Below are 19,038 nucleotides of genomic sequence, written 5' to 3' on the forward strand. Positions count from 1 at the left end.
ATATAAAGTTGTTGAATTTATAATTGAATAAAAAGTCTCATATCATTTCGCAAGTAATAATAATGGGTATTGTATATTTGTACTTACGCTTAGGTGATGTTTTTAGAACCCCACGATAATCATCACTACGGGGTTTGACGGTGAGCGTGGTTTCCGTTCGTGCTTCACCAACTGAACTTCTTGCAATAACCTCAACTTTTCCATTGTCGTACTGTCTGGTTTTAGGTATGTCCAAATGATACATACCATCATAAGTCAATTTATACCGAGAGCCCTATAAAGCGTTTACTTATTTAGCACATATTGAACAAAAAACAAATATTATTGTTAATTTCAATTATTTTCAAAAAGTTATAAAATACTTACGCTTACTACTGTATGACCATTAATTAACCACATAACACGAGGTCTGGGGTGACCAGTAACTCGGCAACAGAATCTGGACCAGTCTCCTTCCTCAACTGTGAAAGGTTCTGGTTTACTAACGAAGGTAGGTGGTGATCGAACTTTCTCCACTTCGGTTTCCTCCTCAGGGACACTAATAAATTGTTTGTATTTAGTATATTTGCATAGAAAGGTTATTGTAGTGAGTTACAAAATTTTACTCACACTTGCCACGCAGCTTCCATCTCACGAATCTTTTCAATGCTCTTCATTCCTTTTGGTAGTTGAGAGTCATAAATAATACCTGGTTTTCCTGCTGTTCTAATAATTGCTTTAGTCTCATCCATGCCATATAAATTAGTTGCTCTGCACACGTATTCTCCACTATCTTCTGGATATACCCATCCAAAGCTTAGTGCAACATATCCAAAATCGTATATTGTATTGAATCTATTTTTGTGCAGCAGTGGTTTGCCATTTAAGAACCATTCAACTCTCATGTTAGGATCACCCACTGGAGCTAATTGACACTCAAATTTGGTACTGTTCATTTCAACGAGATCCACTTGATCTGTGATTTGTGTCACAAATCTTGGAGGCTGTTTTTTCTCAGCATCATACAAATCGTCCTCCGTGAGATGTACTTCTGAAGTGTATTTCTTAATAGTAGCTTCCATTTGCATCAGAGTTTCCGATTTCTTCATACCTTTTGGTACTTGATTTTGTAGGATGATACTTGGTTGCTCTGTAAAAAATCATAAAAATTTTTGTAAGCATAAATAATTTTAAAATAAACATCTAAATCTCTAATGTATTAAAATTTTTACTTACGTTTGCAAGAGACAGAGGCACGGGTTGTGTCTTCTCCAAGATCATTGATAGCTTTGCAAACGTATTCTCCAGAGTCTTCCGGATAAACGTACAAAATATCCATCGACACAAATCCCATGTCATATACAGTCCGGTATCTGTGACCTGCTGGTATAAGTTTTCCATTTCTGTACCATTCTATGCGCAGATTAGGATCGTCTTTCGGTTCGACTTGGCATTCAAATCTTACTGGTTCATTTTCATCGACAGTAAAAGATTTGATCTGGGTAATAAATCTTGGTGGTTGACGGGGAGCTTCAGGTGGTGGTGCTACTGATACTGGCCCACGTTCTAATTCTTTCAATTTTTCTCCACTCATGCCAGATGGCAGTTGAGAATCAAAATCAATAGATTTTTTAGCTAAATTTAAGGAGAATATATTTATAGTTAATAAATTAGTATGATGTTTCATAATTATTTGTAATTAACAAATTAATGTTTACTTACATGTACAAGTAATAGTAGCCTTTGTGATAGCTGAACCCCATTTATTCGTAGCTCTGCAAACGTATTCACCGCTATCTCTTGCATAAGTATATGATAGATCTAATGAAATGAATCCAAAGTCATTAATTTGATGTACTCTAGATCCAGTAGCAAATGGTCTTCCATTATGGTACCAATCGATTCGCATTGTCGAGTCTCCTGTAGGCTCAACTCGGCAATCGAAATGACTTGATTCACTTTCGTTAACTTCTATGTTTTTCAATTCAACTATGAATCTTGGTGGACTGGGTTTTTCTTCTTCGGGTAAGATCTCATCTTTTTTATAAAGTGATTCTTCAAGCTTTTGAATGCTTTCCGTTCCAGTTTTAAAGTTATTTGGAAGCTGAGGTTCAAGAATAATTCCTTGCCTACCTCGAACTTGAAGTTTGCAATTAACAGTTGCTTCTCCGTGTCTATTAACTGCTTTACAAGTATATAGGCCGGAATCCCGTTGGTAGCAGTTTGCAACTTCAAGAATTACAAAACCGAAATCATAGATGGTTTTAACTCTTGATCCAGCTAACAAAGGTTTACCATTGTGGAACCATTCGACTCTCATGCTAGAATCGTTAACAGGTTGTAATCTGCATTCGAAATGAGCAAGAGAATTTTCAGAAAGCGTCAAATCTGATGGAGTAGTAATGAATTCTGGTGGTTTTCCCGTGTCGTCATCGGGACTAGGTTGACCAGGTTCTGCACCAAGTCCTTCTAATTCAGCGATCTTATCAATTGTTCCCTCCATTCCTTTAGGCAACTGTGATTCTAAAATAATACTACGCTTTCCTGTACATTTCATGGAGCATGTTGTTACTGCCTCACCGTAATCATTAGTTGCTCGGCAACTATATTCCCCAGAATCTTCTGGATAAATAGGCGATATTTCAAGAATCACAAATCCAAAATCGCAGAATGTTCGGAATCGAGTACCAGTTCTTAATGGTTTGCCATTCCAGAACCATTCCACCTTTAATTTCGGATCATCAGTTGGTGTTAAACGAGCTTCAAAGTGGGCGCTTTCTCCTTCACGTAGGCCATCTAAGTTGCTAAGTGGAACAGTAAATACTGGAGCTTTGCCCTTAGTTTCTGTAACCTTTTCCTCACGGGTCTTAATCATAGCATCTTCCAGTGTTTGTATTTTTTCCAAGCCTCCTTCCATACCTTTAGGCAACTGTGACTCCAATATCAAATTAGCCTTTGACAAACAACGTAAGGTTGCTTTTGTAGAGTCTTGACCATATTTATTAACTGCTCTGCATTCGTATTCACCAGAATTTTCCTCATAACAATACAGTATATCAAGAATAACAATTCCAAAATCGTGGAACGTGCGGTATCGGTGACCTTGAGGCAATTTTTTGCCGTTGTAATACCACTCGATTTTCAAATCAGGATCTGTTACAGGTGTTAACCTAGCTTCGAAGTGAGCTGATTGACCTTCTACTAATTTCGTGATGTCAGTTATTTGCGTAATGAATTTAGGAGGTTCAGCCACTGGAGCTACTGGCGCTGCATATTGTTCCCCGGTGAATGCCTCTAATTCTCTAATTTTTGCTAAAGAATCCGGTTGTAGTGAATCAAGATAAACGCCGCTTTTACCGAAGCACTTAATCGTAGCTTTTGTATAGTCTTCACCGTATTTATTACTTGCTTTGCATACGTATTCACCAGAATCATGCGACATAACACCTGCAATATCCATGACTACGAATCCAAAGTCTGATACCATCTTGAAACGTGATGAATGACGCAATGGTTGTCCGTTGTGGAACCATTCGACTTTCATGTTTGGATCTCCGACAGGTATTAAAGTGCATTGAAAGTGAGCAGATTGATTATCTTTAAGACCTTCCAAAGATTGAATTTGGGTCGTGAATCTTGGTTTTTGACCCATTGATTTGTCAATACACTCCAAAGTCAAGCTAATTTCGGCTTTGCCCCATTTATTAGTTGCTCTACAGGTATAAGTTCCGGAATCTTCTATCTTCGTGCCAAGAACTTCAAGAACAACTGTTCCAAATGCATAAACAGTACGAATACGATGACTTGCTTCAATCTGATTTTCATTGAAGAACCATTCAACGACCATTGTTTGATCTCCAGTTGGAATAAGAGTTGCTTCGAAATGAGCGAGTTCTCCCTCAGACAAATTCGAAAGGTTATCGGATTGGGAAGTGAAAGATGGTGCGTGTCCGCCCTCACTTTCTGGAGCAGCACCTGGTTGTTTTCTCAAAGATTCTTCTAAATCTTGAATAGCTTCAAGACCTTCTTTTCCTTTTGGATGTTGAGAGCGTTCAATGACATTTTCTTTGGTCGAGCAATAAATAGTTGATGAAGTGAACGCTTCACCGGCTTTGTTGTATGCTTTACATGTGTAAATTCCAGAATCTCTGTCATAAACATCAGTCAAATCTAAAGTTACAAAGCCGAAATCACATGTCATTTTGAATCTTGCTCCATGCTGCAATATTTTGCCATTGAAGTACCATTCGATCTTGAGATTTGGATCATCTTTCGGTTCTACTTGTCCTTCCAAATGTAGTGGCTCAGCTTCTCCCAGTTTGAATTCAGGTTGAAGTGGAACTGTCCAAATAGGTTTAGGATATTCTTTTTCTGGTCCACTGTCTGATCTCTTGGCCTTCGAAGCATATGCATCATCTACTTCCTTGACTTTTTCTAAACCTGCTTGCCCTTGTGGATGCTGTGTTTGCAAATAAATACTCTGCTTACTAGTACATTTTAAGGTACCAGATGTTTGAGCAGAACCCTTGGAATTCGTTGCTTTTACGGTTATAACGCCAGAGTCTTCCTCGTAAGCATGATTCAAATCTAAAGCTACGTAGCCAAAGTCATAAGTTGATTTATATCTTGCACCATATGGCAAAGGTTTTCCATTAAGGAACCATTCTATTTTCATTGTTGGATCTTTAGATGGCTCAACATTGCATTCAAAGTGAACATTATCACCTTCAGTACATTCTACATTATTCAAATGACTAATAAACACAGGTTCTTCATACGTTGGTTCCGGCTGTTCTTTGGTACCTTCTGGAGGTTGTTCAAGAGCACTAATTTTAGAAAGAGCATCTGGATGTAGAGTATCACCTAAAAGCCAGTGTCGATCTGCGATCTTCAGACTACTAGTTGATACAGCTTCCCCAAGTAAGTTAGTGGCTTTGCAAGTATAAATTGCAGAATCATCTGGACGAAGTCCATTTATTGATAGTGAAACTAATCCAAAATCGAAAGTGCTCTTCAGCCGTGTTCCTATTTGTAAAGGAACGCTATTCTTGAACCATTCGACGCGAAGATTTGGATCAGCACGGGGTTCTACTTGTGCTTCCAAGTAAACATGTTGGCCTTCAACTAACTTGTCATAGCTCTTTAAGTGAGTAGTGAAAACAGGTGCTTGTTGCGGCGTAGTATCAACAAACATTTCCGGAACTTTGTTCATTTCTGCTTCTTTCAGCTGTATCTTTTTCCATGCATCAGGTTGAATAGCATCGCCAGATATAGCAGATCTTGCCTTTACTTTTAATGAGATCGAAGATACAGCCTCACCTGCATTATTGATAGCTTTACAAGTATATACACCAGAATCTTCAGGAATGACCTTCATTATGTCCAGAGTGACGAATCCAAAGTCGTGATTAACGTGATACCGAGAGCCTAGTCAAAGAATGATAATTCTTAATATATTGTTTGATTACTTTATGTGAAAATACGCATTGATAAAAATAAAGAATTACACTTACCCATTTTTAGTTCAACGCCATTGACATACCACTCGAATCTAAGACTAGCATCACCGACTGGTACTACCCGACATTCATATCGAGCAATTTGCCCTTCCCATAATTCGGTTGGGCCAGTCAGCAATTGCGTAAAGATAGGCTTATCGAAAACTTTTTCAGGCTCTTCTGCGCGTGTTGGTACTTTGTCAGCTTCTAAACGAGCTATTTTTCGTTGACTCTCAGGGTGTTGTGTATCTAGTTGAATATTTGCTTTCGATTGGATTTTCATAGAAGCAGTAGTAACAGCTTCACCCAAAGGATTAGAGGCCCGACACATGTAAACACCTTCATCTTCTTCGCGAACATGGGTAATATCAAGAGAAACGTAACCAAAATCGTGAACTTTGGTGATTCTAGAACCTAAAATTAAAAAAATTATTGAACAATAAAATCTTTCGAATAGATTAAATGCTTTAAAAAAAAGTATTCAAGAATTAACGAACTTGTTTCAAGCGGCTTCTCATTTCTAAACCATTCAACTTTGAGTGTCGGATCTCCAACAGGAATTAATCTGCATTCAAAGTGAGCTGTTTGTCCTTCAGCAATAGCATCAATATTCTGAAGAGGCTGCGTAAAGACTGGTCGTTGTCTTGTTTGAGGCTCAGGAACATCTGGTCTCTTCCATGGTTGCAGGGATTCGAGCTCACGTATCTTATCTAATCCTTCTGGTCTCTGCGATTCCAAAATAATATTATCTTTTGGTATAACTTTGAGCTCGATCGATGAGACGCATTGTCCAAGAGCGTTAATTGCTCGCACAGAATATTGTCCAGCATCTTCTGGTACTGCATGGCTTATATCAAGTGCAACGTAACCAAAATCGAAAGTGACATGGAATCTAGATGCAGATGGTAGTGGTTTACCATTGTGGAAGAACTCAATTCGTAAATTGGCATCATGTAATGGTTCAATCTGGCATTCGAAATGTGCTGTTTGTCCTTCATAGATCTCCGTTGTTCCCTAAAATAATTAAAAAGTTCGTACAATAAAATAATGTTAACAATTATGATACAAGTGTAAGGAGGGCACTCGCACCGCAAAGTCATGCTTATTCGTGTCGTAAGCAGTTGTTTTGGGCACTATTAAGATAGCGCCCGAGCGTAGCGAATGTATAAGCATGACTATTTACGACACAAATAGGCGTAACTTAAATACGGATTCTAGTTACGCGGTGATATAAAAACAATTTGATTCAACTTACATACAGTCAGATAATTAGTACTAATTTTAAATAATTTTTCGAAGAATATACGTACTCTAAGTTCTGTGACAAATTTCGGAGGGAACACTGGGGGTTCTTCAACTTCCAATCTAGCTGGTCGACCTTGTGCTTCTAATTCTCTTATTTTTTCTAAACCATCAGGATGCTGAGTATCAAGTATAAGGCTTCGGTGAGCTAGAATAAAAGATTTGGTGAACCATATTTTTTATAATTTTAGAAGATTTCATAATTGATAATATATTTTTGTGCTTACATCCAACTTTAATAGTGCATGTATTAACAGCTTCGCCAGCAAGATTTGTAGCTTTACACATATAAGTACCAGAATCTTCAGCATAGCTGTATAGAATATCAAGAGCTACATATCCAAAGTCGTGCGTTGTGCGGAAACGATGACCAGTTTTTACAGCTTTACCATTAACAAACCTTTAAATTGTGTAACATAACGAAATTAGTACAGCAAATACATGCGATACGTTAGCATTTTAAAGATTTATATTACCATTCTATTTTCAAATTGGCATCGTTTATAGGTTCTACACGGCATTCCAAGTGGGCATGTTCACCTTCTTTAAGATGGTCCAGATTATTTAGTGGAGTTAGGAAGACAGGCTTTTGATGGACAATTTCCTTCTCAACAACATGCTTGACCTCTACAGTTTCTAGCTGACGAATCTTTTCAAGACGTTGTGCGTCCAGGGTATCGAGATATAGACCTTGCTTACCTGAAAATAAATGTAAATTTAAGCCAAAACAATCACACACAGGACTTGTAAACATGACACTAAATTTTAAAAGTAAAACAAAACTACTTACAATCAACAGAAATGACGCAAGTGGTGACAGCTTCACCGACAGCGTTTCTAGCTTTACACATGTAAGTCCCAGAATCTTCAGGGTAAGCATACATAATATCAAGGGCAACATATCCAAAGTCATAGGTTGTTTTGAATTTGTGGCCTTGAGGAATTGGTCTTCCATCTCTGTACCACTCAACTACCATTGTTGGGTCATTCACTGGAGTCAGTGTAGCCTCCAAGTGAGCACTTTTACCTTCAGGCAAATGTTCTATGTTCTTAAGTGGACGTCCAAATTTGGGCTTTTCAGCGATAATAACATCTTCTCTATCTGTTCGTTTGTAACGTGAATCATCTTCAAGATACTGTATTTTCTTTAAAGCTCCTTCGTGCTGCGTTTCTCGGATAATTGACGCTCGAGCTAAAATTATTTTTATTAATTTAGTTATAATAATAATAAATACATTATAATTTTATAGCATGACGAAAGCGTGTATGTGTTATAACACTTACATTTTACATCAAGGTTTATTGAACTTTGTTCTTGACCGAGTTTATTTGTGGCTCTACAAGTGTATGTACCAGAATCTTCAGCATAAACTGACAGAACGTCAAGGGAAGCAAAGCCGAAGTCATAAGCTGTTCTGTATCTATGACCAGTAGAAAGTGGTTTGCCGTTATGGAACCATTCAACTTTCAAGTTCGTATCGGGATAAGGTTCTATACGACACTCATAATGTGCGCTTTGACCTTCAACTAAGTTAGTTGGTCCATTCAATTGAACGGTAAATCTTGGTTTTTCGTTAACTACAATATCTTCTTCTTCACGTCTTTGGTATTTATTTGTATCTTCGAGGGCTTGAAGTTTTGATAATGCGCCTTCGTGTTGTGATTCGAATTGTAATGCTGCTTTAGCTGTATAAGCAGAGAGTAGAGAATAGTGTGTTTATTGTGTAAGCCCACGATTAAAAATGTTGAATAATTTTTATTCAGTGAATCGTTGATTTTTGGATTTATGTGTTTACTTACATTGAACAAACAGAGTAGCAGATGTTACAGCTTCACCTAAATCGTTGACAGCTCTACATGTATAGGTACCTGCATCTTCTGGAGTAACATACTTCATATTGAGAGCAACATAACCAAAGTCATGCATAGTTGTAATGCGATTAGCTAAAACGTTTAAAAGTAAGTACGTTAAAAAGTTATGTTAAATAATTGAAATAAAATAAATTAAGTTGGCTTATGTACTCACAAGCTGAAATTGGAACACCGTTACGTAACCATTGTACTACAAGCTTTGAATCTCCGACCGGAATGACTCGGGCTTCGAAGTGTGCAGCTTGATTTTCAGCAACTTGTAAATCTTTAATAGGCATAGTAAATACTGGAGCTTGCGAGACTGTTTCTTCTTGTACAGTCTTACGTTGGTAACGCGAATGATCTTCCAGTTGACGTACTTTTTGCAAGGCTTCCTCATTTTGAGTTTCTAGATAAATAGACTTTTTAGCTGTAAATAATTGAAATATATAAATTAATTTTAAAATAAATAAAAATTAATTTAAATAAAATTTTATATTTGTCATGGCTGTATACTAACAATGAACTACAGCAGTTGCCGAAGTGATGGCTTCGCCTATAGCATTTCTAGCACGACATGTGTACGTTCCTGCATCTTCTGGATACGCATACATAATATCCAATGCAACAAAACCAAAACTGTTTGTTTCAACAAAACGTGATCCTGCTTTAACTGGCAAATTATTATGGAACCATTCCACCTTCATTGTGGCATCTGATACTGGAATTAATCTGCATTCAAAGTGTGCACGTTGCCCTTCTTTAATTTCTACATTATTCAAAGATGTTGTGAATATCGGAGCTTGAGTTGTTATTTCTTCAACATCTTCTCGGCGTTGGTATTTCGATCTATCTTCAAGGTAGTGGATTTGTTCTAGACCAGACTCGTTTTGCGTATCTGTTAAAATTTGAGCAGTAGAACGACAGTTCAATGTACAGTTCACCTCATCCCTTCCAACGAGATTTTCAGCTCGGCATGTGTATACACCAGAATCTTCGGCAATGACACCTATTACCTCTAAGGCAACGTAACCAAAATCATGGATTGGACGGAATCGATGTCCTGAAATAAAATGCAATTTATAGTAACACTTTTTACAATTAAGAAACTGTTGATGGTGATATTTAGTAAATTAATTTACCTATCTGAATTGGACGTCCATTCTTTAACCATTCGACTTTTAAATTTGAATCTGTTACTGGCTCAAGTTTGCATTCAAAATGAGCGTTATGTCCTTCTCTGAGATTTTCCTGATTCTTTGGATGCGTTATAAATCTAGGCTTGACATTAACGACTTCATCTACGAGTTCATGCCTCTTGTATTTTGAAGCATCTTCCAGATATTGTATTCTCTCTAGGCCTTCTGGGTGTTGCGATTTGAGAATGAGGTCTTTCTTTGCATGTACTCTTACAGAACACGAAGTTATAGCTTCACCAAGTTGATTGTATGCTTGACAGGTATATACACCCGAATCGTCTGGGTAGACGCCCAGAATGTCAAGTGCAACATAATCGAACTCGTAAGAGGGCCTAAATCGGTGTCCAGTTTTAACTGGCTTTCCATTGACAAGCCAAACTACACGCATAGAAGCATCTCCAACCGGTTGCAAACGGCATTCCAGATGAACATTTGTCAACTCAACGGTTTCTATGTTATGAAGTGGCCGAGTGAATTGTGGAGCTTGTTGAACAGTTACTTCTTCTTGTTGTGTTCTCCTATAACGTGATGAATCCTCCAACATTTGAATTTGTTCCAGGGATTGCTCATTTTGAGTGTCAGTAACAACATCAGAACGGCCAATTACACGAACGCAAGCTGAGGTATGGGCCGATCCTAGGTGATTAGTAGCGCGTACGGTGTATTCTCCAGCATCCAGAGCACTTGTGTGAATAATATCAAGTGCAACAAACCCAAAGTCATAATATGTTCTAAATCTTGAACCTACAGTCACCGGTTTACCATTTTGGAACCATTCAACGCGCATTGTTGGATCACCCATAGGTTCCAACCGACATTCGAGGTGAATGTTTTTACCCTCGCTAACTGGTGGTGGATCACTCAAGGGCTGAACAAAAATTGGTTTTGATTTTGATATCTCTTCTATGTAATATTGCGGCTCAACAAACGGAGCATTTTCGAAGCGCTGCGTTTTCTCATATGCTTCACGATGCATACTACTTGTATCAATGCTGGAGCGAGCTAAAAGTGAAAATGTAAAATTTAGTTGTATTGCTTCTAGTTTAAATAATGTATTTTTATATTTATTAATGTTAAATTACAACTTACTTTCAACCATCATAGTGGCAGACAGTTTGGCTTCTCCTAAATTATTTCTTGCAACAACCGTGTAAGTTCCTGCATCTTCTGGTCGAACTTGAAGTATATCAATAGCAACATAACCAAAGTCGTGGTATGTTTGAATTCTGTTAGCAGCGGTGATTGGTTTGCCGTTGTGGTACCATTCGATCTTCATAGTGAGATCACTTTGTGGCTCAACGCGAGCTTCAAAGTGAGCTCTTTGCCCTTCAACAATCTTGTTAGTGCCTTTCAATGGTCCCAAGAATCTTGGTGGCTGCTTGATTATCTTTTCTTCTTCTACTTTACGTGAGTATCGACTAGAATCTTCCAAGCTTTGTATTTTCTGTAGTCCGCTTGGATGTTGACTATCGTAAATTATATCATTCTTAGTGATGACACTCAATTGTGCCGTTGTATGCGCTTCCCCAGCACGATTGTACGCTCGACAAGTGTAGATTCCAACGTCATGTATCGTAACGTATTTTATCGTGAGGGCAACATATCCAAAGTTGAAGAAAGTTGTAATTCGTGAACCTACAGTAAAGGATTGTTAAATCGGTTTCATTTAATTTTTATAATTAATAATTTATGATGTCTTACTAGCTTCAACGGGACGTCCATCCTTCAACCATTCAACGCGGAGTGAAGCATCTCCGACGGGTTCGAGTTGAGCTTCATAATGTGCGAATCCACCTTCTCGGATACTAATTTGATCCTTGATAGGTGTTTTAAATACCGGTGGGACTATCTTTTCAGGCTGCTCTTGAACATATTTTTGGTGTGCAGCCTGTTGATAAGCTTCCAATTCCTCGGCAGCTTCGATGTATCTTTGTTGCTCGGGGATGCCGAGATCGGCAGTAATAGTAGTACGTGCTATGCAAATAAAATTGTTTTAAGTTAATCGCTGTAGTTTTTACAAAAATTCTTTATATTTATTATGATTGTAAATTACCAAAGACACGCAGAGACGCCGTACTGATGGCCTCTCCTGAGCGATTCAAAGCCCGCACTGTGTAAGAACCTGCATCTTCACTCCGTAGGTGCATAATATTAAGCGAGACGTATCCGAAGTTGAAGATGGTAGTGATTCTTGAACCTTTGATAAACAGTGTTTTGTAGTGATTAATTATAAACATAGTAAGTTGAAAAACTAAGAAATCGAATAAACGTGACACTTACTGGCTGTGATTGGTCTTCCATCCTTGTACCACTCCACTTTCATCGTGGGATCGCTTACAGGAGTGAGTTGTGCCTCAAAGTGGGCATTTCGTCCTTCCTGTAGCTCTCCTAGATCCTGGAGCGGTCGGATGAAGACTGGTCGCTGAGAAGAGGTCTCCTCAACGCTCTCCTGCCTTTGGTACTTGCTGTAATCCTCGAGCTGTTGGATATAACGAAGACTGTCGGGGTTTTGGCTGGTTTGTTCGATTGTGGCACGTGCTGTAAAGGGAAAAAGCATTATTATATGATTATGTAAAAATGTTTACTTGGATCGTAATGTTGATTGTTAATGAATGAGTTATTTACGTGTCACACTGAGGGTGGCTCGAGATTCAGCTACTCCTGTTGAGCTAACTACGCGGCAAAGGTATTCGCCGCTATCTTCCATGACTATACTTATTAAGTCTAAAGCAATGAATCCAAATCGGAAAACGGAAGTCGCTCGGGAGCCTGAAAATGCAAAATTTAGTTTTGAATTAAGACTGACTTTACAATTGAAAAATTCAACAAAGTTCGTTATACAAAATTAAAATACGTACTCGCATCTATGGCTCTTCCATTGATATACCACTCCACCCTCATAGTGGGGTCTCCCACCGGTTCGATTCTGGCCTCGAAGTGAATACGTCCACCCTCGATCTGGTGAGCATCACGCAATGGTATAATAAATCGTGGTGGCGGATAAATTCTATCCTCTTCAGACGGCGGTAAGTATGGTTTCGCTCGTTCCACATGTCTTAGGTAGATCACTTCGGGGCCAGGTGCTGGTCTGGAAAACAAAGTAAAATCATTTAAAAGTCGTTAAAAATGCATATTAATTATTACGCAAAAAAATGTGTTACTCACTCAGGTTCGATGACTTTCGTCGGTCGAGGTAAGTTCAGGCGTCTTGGTGGTTCGGGGACTGCTCCTTTCGGTGATTCGACAAATAAGCGTGCTCGGGTGGCAGTAGAGCCAGCAACATTTTGTGCGGTACATTGGTACCATGCAGCATCGGTAAGCTTTGAAAATGGAATATCCAGAGTTGAGGCTCCGCTGCCGTCCGTTGTGATACGCACGTCGGGGCCGAGCGTAATCGGCACGCCATCCTGTACAAGTGTTATTGTATTTAGAGCTATTATATTGTTGGTTTGGAGAATATCTACTAATATGACTGTAATAAATTTTGGTTTCGTCAGTATGTACAATTTAAAAAAAAATTTTTTCATTTAGTACTATTGACAAACCATGATATTGTAATTATAATATGGTATTGAATTTAAAGGGATATTTTATGTATCTTATGTATTTTATGTAATATTTATTTAAAAATTTGAGCTTGCTTTGCCTCTAAAAATACTAATAAAATAGCTGTCCAGTTACATAATAAAATATGCGTACACAGAAGTTACAATCACTAAATTCCAATTCTTTCAAGTAAGATTAATGAAAAATCAACCTACCTTCTGCCAAGTGATTCGGGGAGGCGGAGTAGCAACTGCTCGAGCTGTAAAACTAACGGGTTCTCCTTCCTTCACAGTTGTTGTTGTAAATCTTTCAACGAATTTCGGAGCCAGAACTTGTTCTTTTTCGATAACGTTGAGATTGCACTGGAAGGACGTTTCGCCAGCCTTGTTTCGAGCCACGCACGTAACAACTCCACCGTCAGATCGACTAACATCTGTTATCATGAGCGAGTTGCTACCACTTTCGTTGACCAGAATTTTGTGCGTCGCGTCGTTGGCTACAGGGAAACCGTTGATATACCACGTGACCTCGGGGTATGGGCGTCCAGTTACGCGGCAGTCAAACCTACAAAAAATGTATCATTTATTTTCATATGTTTACGAGACGAGATTGATCTCTTCGTCATACCTCGTCATTTTTCCTTCAGTGACATCGCGATCAGTGCAGGTGCGAACAAAATTAGGAGCGAGAATTTTTCCACTTTCAGGAGTCTCAATGGGAGCTTCAGATTGGAAGGTCGTAATGACCTCCTTGCTCTGGATCGATTGAACTGGCGCGTGGTCAACTTGATCATTGGACTCGACGGCTAGGTAAGCAGAGCTGACGGTACAGCCTTGTGGATTCTCCGTTAGAAGAGAGTAGTGTCCAGTGTCCTGAGATGAAACTTTGTGAATCTTGAGCGTGGCCGTCTGATTCGAGTATATCGTTTCAACGTGCTGCGATCCGCGCAAGCGCTGACCATCTTTGAACCATGTCAACTGCGAAGAGACGACAAATTTTTAATAAGTATGGGCTAATGTGCTAAATGAAATTTTAAATTACGAAGGGAAAGTAACGCTTCTGCTTACCCTTGGTTTCGGATTTCCTGATATCTTGGCAGAGAAAACAGCCTCGGACCCTTCCGAAAGCTTTGAGCTTCTAGGCTTTTGCGTGATTTGCGGCGGTGCAACCGGCCCGAGACTCCGATCAGCCACCGTCGTAATCTGTGAGTCTGACTCACCGACGTAACGCCGGGTGATCGATTCACGGAACTCTGTTTCACGCAAAATCCTGTACTCAAAGATGTCGACCTAAAACAATACAAATCATGGATTAGCAACAATTTTCATTTATTTTTTACCTGCAGCAATAAATGACTGATCTAAAGGTTGTAGCATAAATTACCTTAAAGTCCTCAGTTGTCGTGATGTTGCTGCCATTAGTGTACTGTTGATAACTTCGCGAAACCTCTTTCTTGTAGCTACCCTGTTGTTGAATAGGTGGCGGTCCAAAACCTTCAGGTTGAATGTATACAGAGCAAATGCCTTCTCCTGAGGATTCGTTTTAAGATTAATTCATTTAATTACAAAATTATATGAAAGAAGTAATAAACACGGGACTAACCATATTGATTTTTGGCATGGCAGGTATACTCTCCTTCGTCTCCCGGTCCGATTTGGTTTATCTGTAACTTTACATTACCCGTTTTGTCGTCGTAAGACATGAGGATCTTGTGTGTTTCCAGCAGAGGTGCGCCCTTGTGGGTCCAAGACACGACGGGTTTTGGATTACCCTTGACGCGACCCTCGAATATAGCATTGCCACCTTGTGCAAATCGTGCATTTTTGAAGATTTGTTCGAATACTGGTGGCGACGGGTCACCTGGTCTACCCGAAAATCTGCAAAAGATAGAAGGTACCTCATTGATAAAATGAATCACTAAATTCTGGGTGATTTGTTATTATGAATTAGGTTAATTGTTTCAAGCTTTTTGAGAACGGTTGCTATGGTAGCGCTTCTACATATAAACTCAATTGAACTAAATTAATTAATTGTCGATAAAAATTGTAACTGAGGAAAAACTCACGTTGGTACTGTGGGCGTAGTTTGGACGATCATCTCGCCTTGGACTGAAAACATAAAGAACAAATAGGTCAGGAAACGAGTATGATTTTTTATATTCAATTTTTTATTGCAAAACATAGGATAACAATAAGTAATCTAATATTTGTTGTTGTATCAGTATCTAGATCAATACATGACACATTGATTATACTACATTTTTTCGTATATAGATCGTTGGTATAAAAATTAAGGCAATGTATTTGTGATGGATTTGAGAAATTTCCGTACTTCTTTTCAGATTTAATACGGAAAAAAAAGTGATCCTGAGAGGACACCGGCACTCGTGTGCAGAATCAGGAAAGCTGAATTATGCCGATACAGCGCATACGCCTACCATTAGGGCACACAATCGTGCCAAATGAGAAAGGTCTAAGCGAAGCCGATGCAGCACAGACCTGGTGCTGTTTTGGCACCAGATCTTGTGCTGCGCGCTGCCTCGTTCGCAGAGCGCTCTCTCCGAAGCATGCGCGCGCATAGTGTCATAGAGACATTTTTCCATTCGGTTCGGCGTGTAGCATCAGAGTTCTAGTTGTGGCTTATTATATATTTGTTATAATTTTGTTCCCGGAGCCATGAGCTTCGGTGTAGATCAGCTAGCAAAGACAGACAAGCAAAAATTGTTACGCTAGCCTGTTTCTACATAATAAAATAAGCATCTACATGACAGATTAAACGTCTTGCATAAATACACTGAATGATATAAGGCTATATAATGATAGATACTGCTTGCGACTGACTCAAACACCCATTGTTGGAGTCAAGTACTCGACATAATGTGGACATATTTTGTTGACACATTATGCTAAGAAAAATATGGCCAGTATGCCTCTATGACACTATGCGCGCGCATGCTTCGGAGAGAGCGCGCTGCGAACGAGGCAGCGCGCAGTACAAGAACTGGTGCCACAACAGCACCGGGTCTGTGCTGCATCGGCTTCGCTTAGACCTTTCTCATTTGGCACGATTGTGTGCCCTAATGGTAGGCGTATGCGCTGTATCGGCATAATTCAGCTTTCCTGATTCTGCACACGAGTGCCGGTGTCCTCCCAGGCTCACTTTTTTCCGTGAAGACGTTATTTGTTGTAACCATTGGTAAATTTATACGCTGCACCAACAAATAAATCTGTGCTATAATATACATCTAAAAGGGCTTATTTTATTTGTAATCTGAAATGATTGTCGCATTAAATACCAATTCATCTATAATAATACCACAAAATATCTTTAAATATGACATCAGTACACGTAGCAATATATCTACTTGCCGCATAAATCTCAAAATCGACAAAGCAGAGCAACAACGAAGTTGCCAAAAGATCCACTGTGAACATTAATATGCCGTCTTGAAAATTAAAAAAAAAATCCATGAATAAATCATTCGCCCACTCCCGTCCTCGCATAGATCAGCGTCCAGCAAGAGCTTATAACGCGCGTATATCCGGACGCATCTTTTGCGTGGCATAGGTCATTTCTTTCAGCCTCTCCTCCGAGCGATAGTAATATAAATGCAGCATATTACTCGGATGATCATTCGCCGACGGAGAAGGCGGTCGGCGACAGCAATAGTGTGCTAGTGGTATACAGCGAGTATATCGCGCGCGAGCGCAAGAGAGAAAGAGCTTTTGACCACCGACGCTGGTGCGAGAGCGCGGTGCCTATTTTTGTGCGAGATGGGATCACGTTACCGAGACCCATTTTACGCGACGACGGCGGTGGCGGCGGCGCCCAGCATCCCGACGCTCGCAACTCTATAGTCTCATCGCGCGCATGGCTTCGTCTCCTTTTCTTCTATTTTTCTTCGCAAGACGTTTTCGCTTTATTTTCAGTTTCACGAGGCACTTTCTTCGCTTCCACATCCTCGTTGGCGTTCACGGACAGATGCCCCGAGAGATTACCGAGTGAAGATTTATGTTTTTTTTTGGGATTGCGTTAATCTTGTAATTGTTCTTTGCTCAAATCGCTTAGAATTTCCAGTGAATAATCCTAGGACTAATAGCACTGATACCATTATCGACCATAATTGTTCGTTACTTTTGATTTAAAATGTTATAATTTAACGTTAAGTTTTTATTGAATCAAGATCAATAAACACATTACAACACTATTGGAAAACAATTACACGTTTATTTACTCTCTCGCGCATTGTTCTGCTCGGTACCGCAAGCATTACGCAAATCCAGTCACTGACTAAAATAACAGCATCGAATCGCACCAAATGGACCAAAAGCTGTTAGCGTGTCTATGTATGCAGCGTTGAGCGCGTTTGTTTTCACGCCAGACATTTTTCCCCTCAGTTTTTCGCGTCAACGACTCCGACCCCTTTTCATACCATGACGAATCTGAGACTTTGTCGGTTTAGTGTTTTTCGGAGTCGCTCAGGTACATCCCCGAGAATTTTGACACTCGACAGGTCATTGATCTCGCTGCATCAGCTATTCTGCCTGTTCTCCGGCTAAAGTTAGTCGAAACTGCCCTTGAGCCGTTAAGCGTTTTATTGTTACGAGCTTCTCGGCGATTTGCCTTTATTCATCGATATATCGATGATGCACTCGCCCACTTCGTTTGCGATGCATCACTTTATTTTAGTTTTATTTAAGGCTTGCAATTTAAATATTTCATTTTAGTATTTTAGTCGATTCAATCGTGTGAAATTTGTAGTAAATTATACCACAATTTTATTATGACAATTTGACTCTTAGAATATTCAAAATATCTCAAATGAAATCGCAGCAAGAACAATAGAGTAAATATTTTTGTTCAGACATAAAAAAAAACAATGATAATTTCGATCGTTTTTTTAAATCAAATTGAAATCTATTATTACTGACGTTGCATGTTAACAAGGAAAAAAAGCTAAACAAATGACTACAACACAAATAGGAGCTATAAACGAAGCGGAAGAGCAACTTACGAAACCGATGACACGAGAATGAGCAACATGAAACGACGATCGATTTAGCGCAAGCTGGTAAGTGCATTATACTTTGTTGCCGTAATAAATACAACGAAAATTTAGGCTTCGATGGCCTGTATTCAAATACCGACTAACCGTTTCTGTATTAACCTCGTTAAAAGATTTTTTTAAAGATTGAATTTCCAGCTTCAAATCACAACTAGAGCAAATGAAATGGAGCCACGATTGATAAAATCGCTTCATAACTCACACAGCACATAACATCCAACATCTCTAAATACCTCTTCCAAATTCCAATCGCGTGATTCACGCGACCTATAATTAATCCCTACAAACATTCGCCAATAATTAATATGCACAAGGTCTGAAAAAAATAACACGCTGGCTTTGAATCATTCGGTCGACAGGAAAAGAGAGCGAAACGATGAGTGTGCGACCATTAAATTTAGTATCAATATGCGCCCGCGTTATTTTCGGTCTAACCAGGCTCTCCCACTCGCGCGCATTATATTGTGTCGCGTTCGCTGCTGGACTATGGACGCTGCTCGAATTTTTTTCTCCACAGATTTATCTCTCTTGGCTCGCGTCGATCGCGCAATCATGAAATTTTCGAGTGATCGCGGCGAAAGCGCAGTTGGCAGGACTG

The 19,038-nt window shown here is 39.3% G+C and overlaps 1 protein-coding gene across 9 annotated transcripts in view; it reads right to left on the minus strand.

The window, feature by feature from the left end:
* The window catches only part of LOC100118006 (titin), a 100,685-nt gene that overhangs the window by 78,099 nt on the left and 3,548 nt on the right, over positions 1 to 19,038 (minus strand). For 8 of the 9 annotated variants that reach the window (XM_031933609.2, XM_031933615.2, XM_031933612.2 and 5 more), the window contains exons 2-30: positions 15,441 to 15,483; positions 14,978 to 15,252; positions 14,759 to 14,904; positions 14,443 to 14,664; positions 14,003 to 14,352; positions 13,591 to 13,939; positions 12,995 to 13,236; positions 12,688 to 12,917; positions 12,455 to 12,598; positions 12,110 to 12,367; positions 11,883 to 12,026; positions 11,531 to 11,803; positions 10,919 to 11,464; positions 9,773 to 10,831; positions 9,151 to 9,693; positions 8,806 to 9,060; positions 8,580 to 8,723; positions 8,064 to 8,465; positions 7,570 to 7,971; positions 7,256 to 7,478; positions 7,007 to 7,179; positions 6,788 to 6,927; positions 5,975 to 6,491; positions 5,493 to 5,891; positions 1,702 to 5,406; positions 1,216 to 1,614; positions 610 to 1,129; positions 367 to 538; positions 88 to 274 (exon numbers count right to left, since the gene is read on the minus strand). In XM_031933609.2, coding sequence (XP_031789469.1) covers positions 88 to 274; positions 367 to 538; positions 610 to 1,129; positions 1,216 to 1,614; positions 1,702 to 5,406; positions 5,493 to 5,891; positions 5,975 to 6,491; positions 6,788 to 6,927; positions 7,007 to 7,179; positions 7,256 to 7,478; positions 7,570 to 7,971; positions 8,064 to 8,465; positions 8,580 to 8,723; positions 8,806 to 9,060; positions 9,151 to 9,693; positions 9,773 to 10,831; positions 10,919 to 11,464; positions 11,531 to 11,803; positions 11,883 to 12,026; positions 12,110 to 12,367; positions 12,455 to 12,598; positions 12,688 to 12,917; positions 12,995 to 13,236; positions 13,591 to 13,939; positions 14,003 to 14,352; positions 14,443 to 14,664; positions 14,759 to 14,904; positions 14,978 to 15,252; positions 15,441 to 15,483 — 12,462 coding nt within the window. The remainder of the gene's footprint in view (positions 1 to 87; positions 275 to 366; positions 539 to 609; positions 1,130 to 1,215; positions 1,615 to 1,701; positions 5,407 to 5,492; positions 5,892 to 5,974; positions 6,492 to 6,787; positions 6,928 to 7,006; positions 7,180 to 7,255; positions 7,479 to 7,569; positions 7,972 to 8,063; positions 8,466 to 8,579; positions 8,724 to 8,805; positions 9,061 to 9,150; positions 9,694 to 9,772; positions 10,832 to 10,918; positions 11,465 to 11,530; positions 11,804 to 11,882; positions 12,027 to 12,109; positions 12,368 to 12,454; positions 12,599 to 12,687; positions 12,918 to 12,994; positions 13,237 to 13,590; positions 13,940 to 14,002; positions 14,353 to 14,442; positions 14,665 to 14,758; positions 14,905 to 14,977; positions 15,253 to 15,440; positions 15,484 to 19,038) is intronic. The other variant, XM_031933610.2, reaches the window with a different exon arrangement.

This window comes from Nasonia vitripennis, chromosome 1 (assembly GCF_009193385.2).
Source record: "Nasonia vitripennis strain AsymCx chromosome 1, Nvit_psr_1.1, whole genome shotgun sequence".
NCBI classification, from domain to species: domain Eukaryota; kingdom Metazoa; phylum Arthropoda; class Insecta; order Hymenoptera; family Pteromalidae; genus Nasonia; species Nasonia vitripennis.